At 31.1% G+C, this 21,817-nt stretch overlaps 2 protein-coding genes across 2 annotated transcripts in view; one reads left to right on the forward strand and one right to left on the reverse strand.

Moving 5' to 3' along the window:
- Positions 1-11,722, forward strand: part of LOC106678398 (adhesion G protein-coupled receptor E4) — a 551,070-nt gene extending 539,348 nt beyond the window's left edge. The window contains exons 6-8 of the mRNA XM_067053511.1: positions 308-451; positions 790-973; positions 6,460-11,722. Coding sequence (XP_066909612.1) covers positions 308-451; positions 790-973; positions 6,460-6,573 — 442 coding nt within the window. The 3' untranslated portion in view covers positions 6,574-11,722. The remainder of the gene's footprint in view (positions 1-307; positions 452-789; positions 974-6,459) is intronic.
- Positions 11,723-12,668: 946 nt separating this feature from the next.
- Positions 12,669-16,765, reverse strand: LOC106678397 (LYR motif-containing protein 4). The gene is made up of 3 exons (XM_014416876.3): positions 16,579-16,765; positions 15,698-15,815; positions 12,669-12,900 (listed from the first exon to the last, which is right to left on the reverse strand). Exons 1-3 carry the CDS (start codon positions 16,659-16,661, stop codon positions 12,823-12,825), a joined length of 279 nt encoding a protein of 92 aa, XP_014272362.1. The 5' UTR covers positions 16,662-16,765; the 3' UTR covers positions 12,669-12,822.
- Positions 16,766-21,817: the final 5,052 nt, after the last annotated feature.

The raw sequence follows: 21,817 nt of genomic DNA on the forward strand, positions 1-21,817 counted from the left end.
CCAAATATTTCGTTTCTATTTTGTACATACTGAAGTATTTAGTATCATGGATACCAAAAGAATAATAAGAAAAACATTTACTTAATACAACCGATAGATGGGCGTGTAAGTTTGAGGGACTTGATAAGTAATGATCAGATCTCTAAAATGTTAATAAGCTCTGAATGTATGAGATCATTCATCAATATTACCTATTGCTCACAACTGTGTGGCAGATTGTAATATCTATCAATTAATAAATCTATGTTTATTAAAAAAAAAAAATTAAATAATAAGTATCACTACAGGTAAAATTATTTTATTTTAGGTTCTCCGAAAATAAAATTTACCTACTGACTTATAGTTTCCCTGCTCTTTCCCTGCTATCAGGATCTGCTTGTGCATTGATTAGGTCCAGAGTTTCACTTGAGTATAGGCTTCGAATGGAGGCAGATATAAAGTCCAGAACAAGGTATGCTAAGAATACCACTTATTTATTTATTTATTGGCACTATATTATAATTGGAAATATACTATTAGTAGGATTTTTTGAAAAAATACAACAAAAAAAAAGTCATACAAATTTTTTGAAACTATAGTATTTCCATTAGTAACCAATCAAACATTTGAATAAATGGGCCCTGATGACAAAGCATATTTGAGCAGCTATTTCTATGCTGAAAAAGTCCTGTTCAAATCCTGATTTTTCATGTGGGCACAGCCTTACTTATAAATAGAATCATATGCCAAACATATAATGAAAAAAATAAGTTTCTCTTAATAATAATGATTAATGTTCTTTCTTTACAGAATGTCAACATCTGGAAGACTGGAGCTTTCACTTTATGCTAGATTTGTTGCTCTTCTGACTATTTTGGATATTTGTGGAGCCCTTCACATGGCAACCAATGCTTATTTCTTTTGGGTTGCTTACAATGTACTTCATGCAATTCAAGGTGTTCTTATGGCGTTGTCAGCTACTTGCAATTCACAGGTATGTCTTTTAAAAGTATAACTAAAGCATATAATTAAACAAAATAAAGAAATCATTAATTTATATGAAACAGAGAGAGGAACACAAGTTGAGTACAGGTCTTCGATGCTATTGAGTTGAATTATGCCAAATTGACAAAGTTGAATTGAATCTCTAAGGGAAAAATTGACAGGCAGGAAAATGTGGTTTGGCAGGAGCTTCTATGGTTCCCTCAACCACACTGTCAATAAAGCTCACTTCCAATTGTACCAAAATGTCGAACATCAAACACAAATATCAGTGCCCAGGGCTGAAGTCTTCTGATATAGAACATTTAATATTAGTTTAGTTAGTTATTCATCTCATTATTTTCTATTACTCCAAAAATTGAAAATATTGTAATAGTATATGTGATTATTTGTATAAAAAGGTAAATGTTGATAGCAAATTTATTATCTTGGTGATAAATCACAATTTAACACAGATAATAAATCAAGGTTAGAAGAAAAAAGTAATAACAAATGAAAATTATTTGTGCCAGTCTTTTTCTTAAATAATTGAATATATAGGATGTTGCAGAAGGAAATGTCAGGAATTAGGGAGGGGGGATTACTCTATAAAAAATGCACAACTCTATCTTTCTATCTTAAGTAGTTGTGGAATTATGTTTTTTTTATGAATTATGTTTTCGAAAATTCGAATTTACTTGAATATATCTGAACTTATGACACCATTTTCAGAATGTACCATGAATTTTCTGCAAGAAGCCAACCGATTTGTAGGAAAATATCGCTTCGTTTGGTATTGGAGCTGCCAAGCAAAGAAAACAGGTTAAAATTAATAATATCCGAAAATACTCGGTAGAATATTACTCAATTTTTTTTTTAAATTTTTGATGTAGGATCTTGGGGATTTTATAAAATTTGTCTCATTTTCCAACGGTAAACACAACTTTACGAAGCAATTTTAATTTGAAAGAGATATTAAGATTGATATATTCAAAAAAGGTTAAATATCCACAATTCATCTTGTATTATTTTTGGTCTTGTTGTAAAATCTCGTACCTATTCTCCCCTCTCCCCGAATAAATTCGAAAGTGGGTTACTACCTTTAACACAAAGCTATTAATAATAAATAAAAATAACAAAATAGAAGGCAATTCTTCCCGGCAGCCCACCCTGCTTAACCCTGATTTAGTGGCGGTATAATTTCACCTCGGGAAGAGGAGACTTGAGCATTTTTTAAATCGAGAAATATTAAAAAATATGGCTAATGAAATATTGCAAAACGGCGTGAATTAGTTTGTCATAGTTCTTATTGGTTGTTCAACAATTTTACTTCTTTTTTAAAATTTATTTTATTGCGAAGAGAAAATGGTTATAGCAATGCTTTAAGTAGTAAAAAATAAACTGCAATAAAATATTAAAACTGGCCATTTAGTTTTTTACTTCTGCTTTAATCCAACCCATTACTGGGTCCTGGCGTGCTCAAGCAGCTTCCGCCTCTTTAATCATTGTATACTGCTACGGTCCAGAAAGAGAACCTAGGAGAATCCCCGACTTATCACCAACACCTTCCAATCATCAAAGTTTCAGGTGGACTCACGGTCGAGTGTTACAGATTTCTTTGCAAATGTGTGGCCATACAGTACTCTGGGTGTATAACTCCAAGCCCCATCGGCTTATTTCCATTTGGCTTAAAGCGCAGTTGATCAACATACAGCTAGAGATGGTGGATATTGACCGTTATCACAAAGCTATTCCAGATAATGTCAGGGATCAAATTAGATATGAAATTTAACTAACTTGAATAATATCAAATGGGTAATTATCTTCAAACCCACAAAGATGACTGAATCGAGAGTTGTTTTATTACACTTTATTTTCTGATTAAAGTAATGTTATAACGATACTCTGAGGGAACTACAGCCAGTAAATATAATTCAAGTTACAGCATTGCGGAGAAAAAGATGGGCGTGTAAGTTTGAGGGACTTGATAAGTAACGATCAGATCTCTAAAATGTTAATAAGCTCTGAATCGACGGATAACGGTCCGAGGAGTAGGCCAAAACGTAGATGGTAGAAACTGATTTAATAGATTTGGGTTTGGAGGGGCGCCACTGGACAGATGTATGAAGAGAACCAAAGGTGGTATCGGCATTGAACCTTCGGGTTCGCTAACCCTTTATTGTTATTATTAATATAACGACGTGGAGCTCATAAAGCAGGATTTCATCTCGCGGCAAAAATTTTGAAGTTTTTGGAATAAATTTCAGGCCATTGAATAACGATGAATTAATAATTTCCGCAGTACTCTTCCAATACCTTTCGATTCGTAATTCCACTTAATCTCTTGGGACAACTTCACAGCTCGGGCGTGACTCGAATATTTTAACTATTTTATGATCAGAGCTGTGAAAACGGAGGCGAAGAATTCTGTATTGGAAAGATTTAATCCTCACCTTTCCGATGCAAAATTCTTAATAAAAGAAGGTTTAATAAAAAGTATTTAAAAATTTGAAAACTATATGAATTTAATATAAATAAATAATTTTATTTGTTGCATATCAGTGCATCTAACAAATTATTACTAAACCTACAAAGACATGCCTGTCTGTAACGTCTCTTTGAAACGCAGTTGTAGTCAGTCAAAAACACTGAAGAATTAATGAGGCATTATTTATATCTCTACTATATACGCCATTTATTTGATGAGTAATGATCAGGAGATATTGTAAGTAGTGTTATAGTGAACTTATGATAGCAAATATTTTTTTATCGAGGATTTTCTCCTTCTGAAGACCAGGAAAATAAATATATGTTAGTTATGACTATAGATTTTTTTTTCTGTACTTAGTTTTATTTATTATTATCCTTTTTATTAACAGTTTGGCTTTCAGTTAGCTTTCTTATTTTATTTTTTCATTATTATTTATGTTAAATTAAAGAAATATAGTGTTTTAATTATTACGGTTGTATTTATTGGAATATACGAGACAAATCTATTTTTATTCAGATTTATTTTCATTAATAATATTTAGCGTTTATTTATTTTTTTTAATGAGAAATTTAAGTGATTATTGGAGGAGAAAAAAATGGGGGCAGAAACGCTTGTCCAATTTTCGTCGATTTGCCTCATTGGCCCTGGTCATGATGTCCACATATTTAAATTCGTAAGCCTTATTATATTCATAATATTTTTTAAAAATAAACTTATAATAAATAAATAATAAACAACGAATCGCCATTAGCACCTATATTTACAAAAACGGATACACCCAAGCTGGAGAAACTGAACATAGTTTATACCAAAGACAAAACTCTACCTGTAGGGTATAGTTCACAATCTATAAATAGATTCTGTTTGCTGTCTTCTTGAGAGCTCTGTTTGCTGTGCACACTCATATAATGTTAGGAAAGAACCCTATTCTTTAAAAAAAAATCTATTGAATATAAATATCTATGAGATCATGAAGCTAAAAGGGTTAATCGATAATCCTAAATTACCCCAAATATTTCGTATTTAGTATCATGGATACCAAAAGAATAATAAGAAAAACATTTACTTAATACAACCGATGGTCAGTCACTAGTCACACTCTATTTTATTTCAATTTTTGGAAATCTTTTATAGATTCTCCAGTCTGCACTCTATAAATCCGTTGACAAACTAAAAGAGAGACACTCGTTGATCGGCCAAGTATCTAGATATATCATAAGATAGGTTATTATCACAACTAAGAGAATAAAGGATACATATTTACTTAATTACAAGGTTATGATTTTTCGTTTGAGAAACAGACACCATCTTTCATGTCTAAAGTGAGAAGCCTAAGTTAAGGGTAAGCCATGCAAGTTGGAGCACTAATCCAGAACGCATCACCTTTACAACAGCAGACACCGGTTTGATTCCCTGCTGGGAGGTTAGAAATGTATTTTGAGGTACATTATAAATTTCGAATTTTTCATTTTGACTATAATAGCTTAGTGACTAGGATAAGCCGATCGTGTACTTAATTAAAAGTACACGATGTTATACTATGTACTGACAATATTCTATAAAAGAGTTTAGTTTGATTGTGTTTAAATTCTAAATAATTGGCAACTCAGAATTATAGAAAGGGAATTTTTCATGTAGTAGGATGATTATGGACAAAGATATATAAAACAAAAGATATGGAAACAACCTTCTTCTACAGGAACTAAAGGTGTCTTAGGTCATTTCATGTCAAGAGCGGTTTCATTTCCATATAGCAAAGTGAAGTCGATCCCTCGACCCCTACCATTCTGCCAACGAAGAACATCCAATTCGAAGACTGGAAGGAGATTCAAAAGGGGAGAGGGTAAAAAATATGTTTTGGAGAGAAGGGGGGAGAAGGGAAGAGAAGAGTAGTTTAAAAAAATGAGGAAGAACTGAAGGTAGTTGAAAGTTAGTAATTCAAAAGTAGAAATCGGAAGTCGTAGACCAGCTAGGCTGTTAGTAGTAAGTAAAGAAACCAAGAGTACAGTTCGCAAGTGGACTAGCTGAACGAAATTAAGAAAGCTGGGCGAGTGCTGAGGGTTAGGGGAAACAGTAGACGAAGAAGAAGGCTGGACCAGACCAAAACACTACTGCTTCACCCAGACCGAAGCAGTAAAAGAAACCATCAACCCCAACCAAATTTTGCCGAATAATATTTGGGCACTACCAATATTATTCCGAGTAAACAATAATTTAGTCAAGTCCTTCAGTATTCTCAATTATATATACTCAATATTAATAAAAACCATTATGACAAGTAAGAATTTGGTTCACTAGTTTCTGCGATAAAGTACAATAAGTTTATTTTTGATATTCTTAACAAACCTAGAGTCATTGTAATAAACCGAAATTGATCTGATTAATAAATATCCACGCCACCATCTACATTCAATAAATTGCTAAACATGATACCTGTGGAAAAGACACAATGTTAAGTATCCCTAATTTAATATAGAGTTGATAATATCGGTTATAGAGATGAGGTACTCTATATCAGAAGTCTTCGACAATTCATGGTTCATAGGTAAGTATTCCCTGTAGGTCCTTTTAGGAAGGAAACTCCACTTCGTAAGATACTCGTTTACGATCATGAAGAGACCTACTTGCTGTAGGTTCTGATGAAAGGACAAAAAATTATTGAATAAAGGAAAGATCCAGAGAAGGCAGGATGAAATAAAAGTTTAGAATCCACCAAGTCCTGATCTACTATGAATATTATTTATTACACACTGTCTTTTATGGAAGAGAAATCCCTGAAGAGGATATCTCACACTTTGGTTTGTCCTGTTTGTGCTTGTAAAACGTCTAGGCTTGAAAACCCCACCGAAAGAAACTACATATAAGACATAAGCTAAATAGGAAAATAATACCACGGAACTGGGCCGTAAGATCATAAAACATACCAATTATAATTGCATGCAATTTTTTATAATATTTTTTAAAAAAAGGTTAATTTGTAATTAATTAAATAAATAATTATGTTTTAGGTTTTGAGCGTATATACCCGCAAGAACAGGAGAAGAAGATCAGCAAGTCGATTATTGTCAGAAACAACAAGCGTGGACAGCCTCGACTGGAGGCCCCTACCTAACACAGTTTAAAGGATTCACGAAATATAGCATTACTGTCAAGAGCTTAACCTGTAATTGTCACTTCGCAAACTAGATGTCTACTTTTCACCTTTCAGAAGGAAATATTTTGACAAAGTTGAAATACGTAGATTGGAAAATGTGAGAGTGGGCATAGTCGGATAAGGAGGGAAGATAAGTTGAATGAAAAAAAAATTTAAAAAAAAATTAAAAAAAAAAAAAAAAGTTGATGTACAAATATTGAATCCCATTTTAACTATCCTCCAGAATTCTAAAGTGAACAAGAAGTTCATATATTGTACATTAACCTCCAAATGATTCATTAGTATTTTTTAATTTTAAAAAATGTGAATTGTAGTATGTTAAAAGATTTATCGCCGCACGATTGTTGTAGCCATATGAATAAATTGTCGTAGTTAGTACGTGTTGCGTCTCAAAAATTTTTACTAGGATGAGTTTGTGTTAAAAGTAAATAAAACAATACTATTTATAGCTACATTGAACAATTTACGTTTCTGTTCATATAATTTCAAAGCAGTTGAAAAAGTTAGGTTGGCACTTAACACTTTGAGTGGGGCTCAGGTCGGGCACAAGTTGAAACCCAACTTGGTGAGGATGGAAAGGAGGTTTAATCAACAGAAGCTCTATCGTTTATTTTCTCTAGGATGAATGTTGCTTACTCCCCTTTCATCTAAATAACCCATGGCACCAGGAAAAAAATTACAACTGTTTACGGCTTCGTATTGATTACAAGCATCAAAGGTATGTTCGTCACAGTGCAAAGCTTTGTCTTAAAGAATAGCTACTTCCTAAATAATTTTACTTCCTTGTAAGATGACGTGTTCCTGCTAGAAGCATAAGCACAGCATTGGTATTAAGCGATGCCGAGAAGTGATGTTAAAGTTGATATGTTATATGTTCTGAAACATCACGGACTCGTATTTCGACCAACATTAACTTTCCTGCTTTCAGAATAGAACTTCCAACTCAGTTTTTATTCTTGGCCGGAGGGCCGGTGTGGCTGTACATGAGCATGCCCTGACCACATTAACACTCCTCACCAGCTGAGTCTTAACTTGTGTCTGACCTTACATCGTTTTCTATCTCATCTCGTTGACATGAACCATAATTGGTTAAGCCCTTTTCTCAACTAAAAATGGGACAGAGTATCTCTAGAGAAAGTCAAAGTCTACAGTGGTAATCTGGATATAGGAGTAGCAAAAACAATAATCACCTAAACTTGTAATGAACCTTGCAGGGTACTAGTTCACATCTAAAGGTTGGTAAACACTAGTGCCCAACCAAAACCATTATTCTTTGGTAAATATTTGCATCCAGTGCTTGCCTTCACATTTGACGATTATTAACATTGATGTACTCACCAAACATCACCAATACCTATTTTGGTACACACTAGACCAGGCTGGGCACAAGTGTGGCACCAACTTAACCCCTACTTCCTAAAATGTAAAGAACAAAGAATTAGTAGCCTATTTATTTTCTATGACTATTCCTTTTATCATATTATTAGTAGGTAAACATTAACACCATCTAAACAATGATGCAAACAAATAGTCAAGTATATTATTAGCAGGTAAAGTTAACATGATCTGGGCAAATGATGGAAACATACCCTCACAATAAAAGTGGTATATGGTATATATGGTAGATTTTTGTCAGCATAACAGTGATATTGGGGTAGATCGTTGCCCAAATTATTATATTGTTTCAATATTTTTGTATATGAGGGGTCTTTTTTTAATGCACCAAAATTAATTCTTGGCAACTACTAAATGAATAAATTTACATTAATAAAAAAAATGGATATTAATAAAAGAAACTTGAAAGAAGAATCCAAAAAACAAACTATCCAGTCTCTCAAACCAGCAAATAATTACAAGCAAGCAGACAAATGATGAATATTAAAGATGAATTTATAATTAATATTGAGGACTCTGCCAGGGGCCAACTTCCATATCTAGAAATTAAATAATAGAATTATACAAACCAGACCAAACCTGGTGGAGCCTTACAAACATTAAGATTATCCACCATATAAAATGAAATGATTCATTTCATATCATTCATAATGATACTCCACTAGCCTCGAGATATCTCTCCCTGTTCCTTCTAAATATATGTTTTAAATTGATTAACAAGTAATTTTTCTTTTCTTAAAGCCTTTATTCTTGAACAAAACAGACGTTTCGATCCCCAACCTAAGGTCTAGGGCCCTCCTCACCATTATCCAGTTGAGCCACCCTACTCTAAGCCAGAGAGCAGTTTATATAAAATTGTTTCCACAATAATATAAATGTAAGCATATTCAACTTTTGTCAACAAAAACAAATTGATAAAGATTGTTGATTGTTTTATTCTATGACAATTTATTAAGAAGGTTGCCTAATTAATTTTTTTCTGACTGTTTTAAGATTCGAGATGTCTCATTTAGATAATTGATATATTACAATAAACAACTGGGACAATTAGCTTTCAGTGTTCTCTTGACTATTTATATTAAATGTCATTGACTTTGATTTCCATGCAAGTTGAATAATTGCAACATTATTAATTTAAAATTAAACATAAAGCCAAAGAACAAATATTCAATAAATATTCAATAATATTCAATGGACTACAACAGGACTAGTAATCAATCTAGCAGGTATTCAAATTGACATTACATTAAAACCGATTGTTAGTATTATCTCTTGAATAATGAGTGCACTGTGAAAGATTTTAATAAAATAAGTTATTTTACTAGTGTTAGGAGGCAATGATTAAGATAGAATATTCAATACTAGTTCTAAAGAACAGAAAAATCTGTTTTCTATCATTAAAAAAATTACTTTTTATTGAAATCATACAATTTTGAATCATGGCTCATCACAAAGAGGAGCTATATAACTGTTCACTCTTATAACTTAAGGCGGAAAATATTAGCTAATTATATTATTATTATAATATAATCAGAATAGAACAGTCTTTTCTTAGGCCAATTCTAGCAAGAATTGTTTTATATATTGTATTAAAAGAGTATAAGCTTAATTGAGCTCACATAATCGGACTGACACAGCCAGAATTGTTAAGCTACTGTAATCTCCTACTCTCTTATTGCAATATAAAACATTTCCTTCTAGGATTGACCTGTATTGCTCCTCCTGCACCGCTTTCATTTCATCTTGAGTCACAAAATCAATTTAATTCCATTTAATTTTTTTTTTTGGGAGTTGTAGAACACTGGCATCGGTAAAGAAGTTTCACTTCAAAAAGTGGTCATGATATTATTTGATAAACTAACCCAAAAAAGTTATCTAAATTGTATCTTTCATTGTTATTCATGAGTATAAATAGGAATACAAATTTCGAAGAAGAATATAACTTAAGTATTAATGTATCCTACTAAATAGGCTATTTCAAAATCATCATATCCATATTACATATCAATAACAATATAGTAAATAAATCAGAAACTATTTAAGAAAAAAATATTATAAATTAATATGTAATATATTCTAATCTCTAATCTTATCTTGGCAACATCAATGAAAATGAAAACAAAAATTAATAATTATGAGAATGATACAGACTTTTCTCTTAGTTCTGTATTTTGTAAAATTCATGGTCTGATTCATTAACATATTCTAGGTAATAGGAAAACAGAACCACAATAAAATACATTTTAAATGTTGTTACAAGTTTTTTCCTAGAGTTATTGATTGTTTCTATGCACTCATATCAATTTTTTCTAAGAAAGGAATATATCTATGCACATTAATAAACAATGGAATATCAATTTTGTATTATTAAATTATCCAACTTTGTTGTGCTATACACTGTTTGCAAACATTAATAAAACTAAGTTCATGGGAATGATAAAATGAGGGAGTAAACTTTTTTTCATAAAAGCTAAGTGTTTCTAGATAGGAGTTAAGAAGATTTTGTAGTACTAAATAACAAAAGGATGAAAAAAAACAAAAACATAATTTATCATTTCTTAAGTATTTTATTAAATATATCCAATTTAAGTTTTTTATTAATTAATATTATGTGGGAAAAATCTTCCTTACAAATTACAAAAGATTTTATTTGTAAAGGTGCGTTTACACCAATATGTTACCAGTAACATTGTTATTAGCATAATGTTGATAACATTTTGATTACTACTGTTTACACTAGTCAATAATGAAATGTTATTAACAAAGCTATTTCCAACAAACAAAAATGTTAATTCCGGTGTAAGCGCACCTTAAATTAACACTACTACCAGTGGACTGGAATTTAAAACCTGAGTGTGCATCTACTTGGGGTAATCATCATATTGTAACTAGCTATAAGTAACTAAATATATTTATTTATAAGCAGTAATATTTTATAAATAGTAATTAAGATAATTCCTTAACTAAATGAACTCCCTTGTACTACAAAATATGTATATAAATTAGCCACATAGATGTAAATGTATTTGTTGGCATTATTAACGCACTCCTGTCCATTATATTTGTTAATTGTTAAATTTGAAAAACTGAATAAGTCCTATCACTTGAAAAATTTATTTCATTGGTATATACACTTCAGAGAATGCTATAATAAAAAAAATAAAGTTTATTTCACATAATGCTGAACATGTAGATTGCGTCATGGAAAGGTAGTCACCTCAAAGTATTCTTCAGTGTAATTTACATTGTAACATAAAACTGATAGTACAGCACTACCAACTTCTATGCGAGTCTATGTCATTTGCTAATTGTATTCTTAAATACAGTAAATTTCATTAAAATAAATAAAGAACCTTATAAAACCTCCCAAATGAAGCAAAATTTTTATGAGATGGGACCATTCCATTCTGTATTAAATTGTAAATTCACAGTGTATAAGTAGAAATTAATGTGTATTTATTATTTTCTAACATTATCCAATCTAACTTAAACCCAACCTCAAAGTAATATTAAACAATTGTAAATTACTAGCTGTATTCTAGATAAGGTTTTTTTTTTTCATTAGCTTTAAAATATTATATTTGTTAGTGTGTTAATTCTAAATGTAAACCAGGCAGCACATTAATTGGTACTATTCTATAACAGAATATTTTTTTAAAATATCAGTAGAATAGAAAAATGGTATGAGATTGTAGTTCAGGTTTCTAACAAATAAATATGTGTCGTAACAAGTTAATTCATTATTTCTCCAATGAATTTTATATCTCTAGGCTTCAAGTCGAAACTTTAAATAATACAAATAAAAAGTAAAATACTGAGTATACCACAAAAAAAATCATAAAAAAAAAAAAAACAACCGGCCACCCCTACTAAAAAAAAAAAAAAAAAAAAAAAACGCAACTCAAATCACATCCCCACCGAATGACAAACACAAAAGAAAACAAGACAACAATGCCCATATGATGGTAAGCAAGCTATGACTCTGGATCAGAAGATCATTTAAAAATCCTTCATGCAACATTGAGGAACCTTGAATTGTTTTAGAAGCAGTATAAAAATGCAATTAAAAATAAGGGACATTACAATCATTGCCGCAAATTTTACAGTTCTTCACCAGTGTGGTGTTAACCTAAAAGTGCATAGTTCTCCAATGCACAATAAGCAATCAATCTAATTTAAATTTACTAGCTCTTCTGGTAGAAGGTGAACCAGCTCCTCATTTATCATCAAAACATTATAACAGTAATATTTAGCTGTCATTTTTATCATTAGCTCTTTTGAATAACAATAATATAGCTCAAAACAAGAAAATAAAATACTCACAACTATAATATATTCTATTAGAGCAATCATATGAAATTCAATAATATCTTTAAATAACTCTGGCCCAACTATTAGATGAATCCAAATTTCACAGAAGTGTTAGTGCTACTTTAATACTTACGCTACTTTAACCTATAGATTATTTACTAATGAGATTTGATTTCTGAAAAGAATATTTTTACAAAACCTCTATATACTTCTGTGTGGCCCGTGAGTACCTGTGATCACATTTTAGTACATATATAAATATATGCATAAATGTTTTATAAGTAGCAATTAAACTTGGTTCATCAAATAAAAAAAATCTTTTAAAGATTAACCTTTTCTGAGGGGAAAAAAAAATAATTAAAGCAAACTAAACTATATTTTCAATAAATACAAAGACAACAAATAATAAATAAATATAACAAATATATTTTATATTAGATCAATAAATAATTAACATTTTCTGTTAACAAGCATATTAACAATACACAATTTGTAACTAAAAACAAAATCATTAACCATATGTACAAGGTTTACCTATCTGATTTTCGACAATAATTTTATCTGTTTTGAAGATTGCTGACACAATAACCTGAAAAAAATCAAGGAGATAAAAATAAAATAACATTATTGCTATCTTTAATAAAAACAATTGGTATAACCATCTATAAATAAAACTGATAACACATACAGACTGGGACAAATATATTAAATTTTTTTTTATTTTGCTTTTTTTTCAGTATTTTTATACAATATAAATTTTTATAAAGAAATTTAAATTTCAAATGTATAAAAGCATAATGTTAATTTTTTGTAACCCTCAATTATCAGCTATTCTAATATGTACAATGTATCACGCCCTTTTCCAATTTTAGGCCCTTTTTAAATATTGCTCGATCTTAAGTCTCCTTTTCCCGTTTCAAGTAAATATTTCAAAAGTGATATAGGAATGTCATTCCCAGGGGGTCTTAGTGGGGCGGATCCAGCCGGGAAGTATGGCCTTTTTTTTTGTTATGATTTTCTCATGTGAGATTGTGTTATGCGTACATAGACCAATCTACTTGCTAAAATTGTCCGTTTAAAAAGTCAGGTAAGTAAGGCTACCATGAAGGGCGGGGAGTGAAGGGTTTCACGTTGTTTTTTTAATTTCTGACACTTTTTAAATATTACTCTACGACTATTTTAAGGTCTCCTCTTCCAATATGTACAATTATAAAACCATGCAAAATTAAAAATAACCAAAGATCAGAAAGACCATATAAGGTGATAAAAAGTTAATAAAGTTCAATAAATACATAAAAGGAATAAATAACACACTAACTATTTGGTCAAATAATTCCATGATTTCTATAACTTCATAGTATTAGCAAGTAGTTGGAACTAATTCCCATTAAGACAGGGCCTGAATTTTCCTGCTCATTGTTGGTATATTTTTGACATACTAAAAGTCTAGAAAAATTAAAACATGCAAAATATGTTTTTTTGGCATCCATCTTGAATTTTTTTTTCAAAAATCATTAAAAAATTTTTGTGAGGTACCAATTGAAAGAGAATTTCATGCTTAAAAATACTATTTTATTAGTTAAAAAAGAATGCTGCCCGAAAAACTGATAAGCCTACAATCTTTATTCACTACTATGTGCTGAATAATAATACTTTGTAATAAAATTGATTAAAAGTTTATTAAAGTAGCATGAATTAGAGCCCTGAGAGATCTGATTACATTAAATAGTACCTAAAACACAATTTTTTAAAACAAAAATATTTTCCTAATTACAAAAAAACATTTTTATCAATTTATTTTGGCAAGGGTCATAAAAACTGAAACTACCATAGAAACTTTATGGTACATTTACACATTGAGTGCTAATATACATCAGTATGTCCAATAGTTCCAAAAATACAGTTTTTCAAAATCCAATTTTTTTTCTAAATAATAGAAAATCAACATTTTGTGAATTATTTTAGGCAAATATCTCAGTAACTGGGTGACAGTAGCAGGGTAGTAACATGCCTATCTGCCATCCCAAAGGTTGTGAGTTTAAGTCCCCAGCCCTATACGGGATTTTTTCAAGCATATTATTATACAATACTCACTCACAGCCTCCCCCCAGGCATTTGTGAGGCCCATTAGCCAATAGGTGGCACTCACAAAAAATAGGCGTGGGAGTGACGAACCCACACTATGAAAACCACGTCATGAAACGCACGATGTATATTTCCAAAGTACATCACGCGAGGCCTTGGACCTCCAATTCTGTCGTGCCAATAATAATAATCTCAGTGACTATCAAATGTACGGATGTCTAATTAGCACTCAAACTGAAGCTAGGTAAATGTGGCATGAAGTTGATTTTAATGAATATCTTCATAAGAGCAATTTCTAAGACATTACACAAAATGTTTATTTTAAATAATTAGGATAAAACATCGGTTTCGAAAAATTGTCTCAGGAACTATTGAACATAATTAGATTTTTATATATAATGTTTACACTTTCTTGAAACTGGTTATTATAGTTTAAATAAATAAGAAATATTGTTGTGATAAATGATAATAGAGAAGGTTGACTGTGATTAAAAATTTTAATTTTCAATTTAATGCGAAGAATTGACAAAATATGCTAATTGTGGACTGAAATTAATGACTTGGGTAGAAAAGCCAGCATAAAGTTTTTTAAAATTGATGTAGTTCTAAAATTGTATTAAGATTGTCCTTGAGGATGGCTAAAACGTCGGAATTATAAATATAAAATGTTTTGAGACTAAAATTTATTTATTTAAACAATAATGAGATCTCTTAGGGCTCAAATTTTAGCAATTTCAGATAACTTTTTGTAATATAAAGTGACACTTGCGTCAAATTGATTTTACTAAAAAAGTTATAATAAGATCTCAGGGATATAACAGCCTTAAATATGTAATTTCACTTTCATAAAACTTCTCGTTTTTGAGCGAGGATGTTCACATTTTGCAAGAACTGGTTATTTAGACCCAAGGGACCTCCAAATGTGTATTTTCATTGGAAACCTGAATTTAAAATTTAGCACAATAGCAATACATTTTCTTGCTTTATATTTCGTATATAGGTAAATGAAAGTAAAAAGAGAAGGGAAAGAGAAAGGGGTGAATGATCTTACTTTCCAGTTGTTGGTATCATTGAGAAACAAGATTACATAATTGAAATTTTGTATCAGGTTATTGGACCAGAATTTTCAAACTCCATAAGTATATGGTTCTCGCTCATTATCTTTTTTAATATTAAAAGGTAATTAATCTATAAAGTTTGAAAATTAGCTTTGTTACTAATGACTAATTGAATGAATTCTATCTTAGAAAAACAGTATGAGACATAGACATGGGGCAATAAATTAAATGAAAAATACTTACTTGTCTTTTCAAAGAGTCATAAGCCAAAAGACCATCATTAAACTTGTTTTTAATGCATTCTAATTTAACATTCTTATTTTCATTAAAACCATGTTTAATCCTTCTCAGTGCATAAGTTCTGAAACAAATTTAGGCGAAGGTCAAACTAAGAGAAGACAAGTGACTAGTACAAAGCAAAATTCAAGTTAAAGTTTTATTGTAAAAATAATCAAGATTTAAATCAAGATGATAGGTACAGAAAATCAATTAAAATTTTAGTAATTCAATGAGTATTACTAATCAATCTATAAAAAACAGCAATTTAAGATTTATTCAAATTGTACAGAGAAAAAAAGTTATGAAGGTTAGATTTTATAATAATAAAACAAAAAATCTACATAATGTAACAATATAATTAGATGACAAATAGTTTTTAATAACAAAATAATATTCAGATAAGTGTGAAATTGATTAATACAGAGTATCTACTTCACTATTTGGGGTGATTAGTTTCCAAACCATCTCTTCTATAAAATGTTTTATTTTCAAAGTTTTTAATGTTCTAAATGACCTAGCAAAACCTTATTGACCAACAGCTTCTCAATTCAGTATAACAATGAGTTCAAATTCATAGATTTATAAGTATGGAACAGGGCACAATCCTGTAAAATGTATGAAAATAGACATAGTTGTTTTGAAACTAATCGGTTCATTTCAATATGATAATACTTTAAATAGACAGTATTAAGAAAATAAAACTTCAAAGAATAATTAATTCATTAAATTATACAGAAAACAGTAATTTTGGTAATAAGTAATTAAAGTCAGATTGATGATCAAAGAATAAATTAAAAAATGTCAAAGCATTAATAATTATTTTGTAATATACAAAAATAAATTACCTGAAATTGTATGCAGGGATTTTTTTAGCTTCTCTCATCATATCTCGATATAATTTCAGGACTTGCGCTTTAGAAACAGACATTATAAAACAAGATACTGTAAAAGTTCTAGTTGCTAGTTATCGACGAGATGCTATTCCCACTATCAAAGACACCTGAAAACTGTTGACAAATGAAACCTCCCCAAAACACACACACATCGAACTGCATCCTTGCAATCGAACTCACTCCAAGCAATCGAACCATCTGAAGCATCAGTGTTGCTTAACTAGGTATTTTTTTTTTTTTAATATTGTTAATATTTATTAATTTACAACTTGTCATTATTGTGTATATTATTATGTAATTTATTACAGTCTTTATTAATAAAAATTATGCTAATTTTTCCTCTATATACATTAATGTAATCCTGTAATATTGATTTTTTTCTCTTAAAACAAAATTACATTTTTAAAATTGGAAATAAATAACCAGTTCTCATTGTTGAAAACACTAAATAATCCATAAATACAAAATAATAAAATAAAATTGAAAATTTGCACGGATCTATCCTGGTGTACAAATTACCTATACCTGTTCTCTCCCCTCCACGGGACCGCCGTTAGGCATTACTCGTGGAGGGAAATGGCTGAGTGCCGCCTCATGCTAATCCTCTCTACACGGAACATTCATCAGTCGTATGTCTTTTCTTCTGCTTTCCATGCCAGTCACCTCTTCTAGCCTTCTTTTCCGCTCTCAATCTCTTAACTGTGGCGAATTCCTTCACCACCCAATATTGGGCCGAGCGTAGCATATGGCTCACTAAGTTATCTAAAGTTATGTTCTCTCCAGAATATTCCTTCAGTTTACTGAAACGTATACATGCAAAAAATTCTTGCTCTACTCTTTTCTTGATTGCAGGATATTACGTGATGTTGTCCAATTTAAAACGGCACTGGTAGGCCCTAAAGCATCAGTGTCCAGTCAACAGTTGGGATAAATAAAAATATACCTCATCATGTCGGTGACTATACCAAGAACCAGCATCGGGCATCAACTTTTTGGTCCACCTTCCCGTATCTGCAGCCTTCCAGCGCTGTTTCCATTGAGCAACGAAAAGCGAGATTGTCGCTCAAAATATCTACTTCTTTATTCAACAAGAAATTCAATAGGAGGCATTCTGGCTATCACGGATGCTGCTTCATATGAAACAGTTCGAAATGCAGTTACCTCCCTTAACAAAACGCTCTGTTAAACAGAAACCATCTGTTTCCTGTATGGTTTTATATGCATCTTATTTTTTCGAATTGGAGCTTCGTACCACAGAATTGAGAGCAAGGATCAGCAGGAGCAAGAAGCCTTCTGTGAATCTCTTTAGGACCTCTAATGTTCGGGATAAGACGTGAGATTAGGGTTGTTATTATAGCAGCTTTAGCGCTGATGTATTCCATATGAACGTTAAACCGGAGAAGTGCATCAGTCATAACTCCTAGCTATTTTAAACACGGCTGAGAACGACCCTCTCACCTACATACTGCGACAGTGATGGTCTCGGTTTGCTTCCTACTAGTGACCAAGTGCGCCTCGGTCTTGTGATACGAAAGTCCAGACCTGCTGAAGACAGCCAGCCTCGGATTGCAGCAACAGCCTAGTTGGCAATGAGGGTGACTTCTATGACACCACCACCACCGCAACTTCAACATCATCTGTGACTCTCATATCTGTAGCTCCCTCTGGCATTGTGAGACACCTACAGTGTGTGTTTCATCATTCGACCAGAATCGCTACTTTATGAAATCGATTTTTCAATCTTCCCTGGAATTCAGGGAATCAATTAGCAATTAAATCGTCTTTCATCCAGATAGGTTGTATCCCTATCGAAATAGTCTGAAAAGGCTTAAATGATAAATTTACCAAAAATCTTCCTCTAAAATACCTTTAATTTGAAATAAATAACCAGTTCTCATTGTTGACAAAAACAATAGTAATAAAAACAAATAGCAATAACTTAAAGATAAACCTAGTAATCCACACAATACTTGGAGACCTATGTTGGGATTTTGGGTGGTAAGTGAAAGTTGAGTGATGCGCCCACCGCACCAGGTTTTTCCTCTTACTATTTTATTTGTTAAGGGCTCAACGTGGCCATCAATATGGTTTAGGTATTCCAATAAATTCAAAGATTATTCTGTTATTAATTAAATAAATTAAAATTAGCATGGTAAATCGAAGAGGGATAGCGGCTCCTAGTTGTTGACACTTGCTCTGAAACGTCAATTAAGTTTTATTACATAAGGATATTATTAACAAAGGAAAAAAACCAAAAAAAAAAACCTTTACCCATTTTTTTTAGAAATAAGAAACGTTGTAAAGTACAATTCCTCTTTGTCCTAGATTCCCTCGGGTAGTAATTAAGTGAGATAATATCTAATTTTTTTCCCTCAAGGATTTTTGTTTTCCATGTTTAACTACCATCGCTCCATCCCATGTTTACTTCAATGCCTTATGATGAGCGGTCCAATATTTCTTTCTGAAATGGGTGCAGCAGTTTTCGTAAAGCATTGGCTAATTCTACATTTTGTTGGTTAGAAACAAGTGGATTTGGGTGATTGGGAAGCCTATCACGGAATGGTACCTGGCTCTGGCCAAATCGGCACCCATTGATGGATGACTTAATCTGTGACAAAGTAAGGAGCATTAAGGATTTTGGACTGCAAGGACCGAGATAAAAGCTAGATCTGATTTTTTTTTTTTTTTAACTGAACCAATGATGAATCCCAACGATTCACTCCATAAAATGAATCAATTTATTATTATTGTTATTTTTTAAAGAATCTTCCTTCGATTATTTTTTTTCACTAAAAATGATAACTATTTTTTCCTAAGAAAATAATTTCTAATTGGAAAAAATAATAGAAATTCCCAAACCTTGTGGTTTTTTGGGCAAAAGTTTTTGTTTTTTTAAAATAAAACAAAGACTTAACTATTACTCAAATTAATACATTTAAAGTATACTAATAAAAATAAAGGCTTAGCGAACCCGGAGATTCAATGATACTACATACATCTGTCCAGTGAGGCCCGTTCAAACACAAATCTACCAAATCAGTTTTGACGCGATCCTTCCATCAACGCTTCGGTCTACTCCTGCAATATTTACCTCATATTAAGTTCAGTGTTTATTAAAATTTTAAGGATCCATTCGTACATGCCCACCTTATTCGTCCTATGCTATAACCTGGAATATATTTACCGGGTACAGTTCCCGCAATCACGACCGTCAGTAGCCAAGAGAGTTGAGGTGTCGCCTTGGCAACCTCGTAACTGCAGCGGTGCTGATTGGAATGCAAACAGGGGGAGTTTTATTTTGTGCTGGTCTCACAGATTGAAAAAATTACACTAACGCTAACCATAGGGTAGCATAGGATTAGGGTAGCAACCCGTGCACAACCCTCTCATATGTTAGAAATAACCATGCTGGGGTCAAACAAACAAAAATAATTTGCTTCAATTCGGTGTGTAGTTTTTTAAATCATCCTTTTTCGGTCTGAATATTTTACTTTATTTCCATAAAACATAAAGTGCTATTCTTCTTTTAGTGTGAAAGACAGCGTTACTTATCCATAAAGAACAAGAGGAAGGATAATAGTTTTATAAATTTTAACTTTTATGTTATTATTACTATTTACTATATTATATTATATCGATACCTCTATGCTCAATAGTACCAAGTGTTTCGAGTACACTTAATTATTTTTTGTGTAGATTTTGTTGGTTTCTAGAATGTGTTTACAAAATAACTGGACTGGGAATATTGTGGAGTGTAATTAAAATTTCACAAGGAATAAAATGTCGTAAAAATGTCAAAATTGACAAAAAAAGAATTGTCTACTTTTTTTGGTTTCATATTAGAACGTAACATCCTCTACATTATATTAACCAAATCAAATATTTGGCTACCAACACAATTAAGGAAACTTCATTGTTATACGATAATTATTAATGAAACCTGATTTTATTTTTTATGAAAGTCATCTGAATTAGATAGAGATATAAATGTTCTTTATTTCGAAATATGTGAAACAAAAAAACAAAACATTTTTTTAGATTTAAGTGTTTTCCCACGGGAATTATTTATCAATTGAAGTAAAAAAATAAATAAATAAATTGATTTTACAAGATAGGTTCCTAAACAGAAATTTTCTTAAGATAGTGCATACTTTATCTTTCACTGTATAAATAAACATAGTATTGTTTTCTACAAAGAACAACAGATTTTTTTATATGATTTGATCAAACCTCCTTATAAATATTGTAACGATAAATCAATTTTAGTTTAATCATTTCTATCTATTCATAATGGTTGGTCCCTAAACAGGGCAATTCACTAGTCACTCTTGAATAAAATGGTTTCCAATGAAGGAAAAGAAAAACTTTATTAAAATACAAAGTTGTGCTTCCCAAACTTCATTGGATTGCTAATCACAAAGCATACTTATTTTAGTATAATCAGACAATATTTTTAATCTTACGATAAATAAGCCTAGACAAGTATATAATAATAAAACAACAATTATAAACATTAGCAATATATAACATTAAAACATGACTTTTTCGTCATTTCCCCCCCTTCTTTTCTAACCTTTCCCCTTTCTCTCTTTTTTTCCTTCCTTCCCTTCTTTTTCCCTTTTATATTGTGGCTTCAACCCAATGTGTCTTTAACAGAATAATGGATAGAATAGTAATAGAGATATTAATAAGTCTTCGGGAAACAGTTCTTTCTGATGGACATGAAGAAATTATTATATTGCAATGTTTTACTACTTTCTACTTGGCATGAGCACTTAAAGTCTCGTTACCATGATCGTTCCAGAGCAACGCATTCAAATACTACTCAACATTATTTTAATTCAGCTCTCAGGGAAATAGTTTTTATTCATAATCCAGTCCCTGATTACAAGTTCAGTTGAAGACATCAGCCTTAGAAGCTTTGATCTTCGTCTTCACCCGATGAGCTGTTCTCCCAGCAGCTTCCTTGGTAAGATACAGTCAAGGACTCAGCTGAAAAAATGGCATGCGATGTCCATTCCTTTATCATATTTTTAGGAAATTTTATTAAAGTATACATTAAAATAACGACAAATGATATGGCATATTTTTTTGCAACAATATAAAAAATAGTTATTGCAATAACAAATAGTATTTGTTATCTTTAAGAATAATTTCTAATATAGTTAAATCTATAGGGAATTAAAATGTT

Source organism: Halyomorpha halys, unplaced genomic scaffold (assembly GCF_000696795.3).
Source record: "Halyomorpha halys isolate HHAL.00 unplaced genomic scaffold, Hhal_1.1 Scaffold140.1, whole genome shotgun sequence".
NCBI lineage: Eukaryota > Metazoa > Arthropoda > Insecta > Hemiptera > Pentatomidae > Halyomorpha > Halyomorpha halys.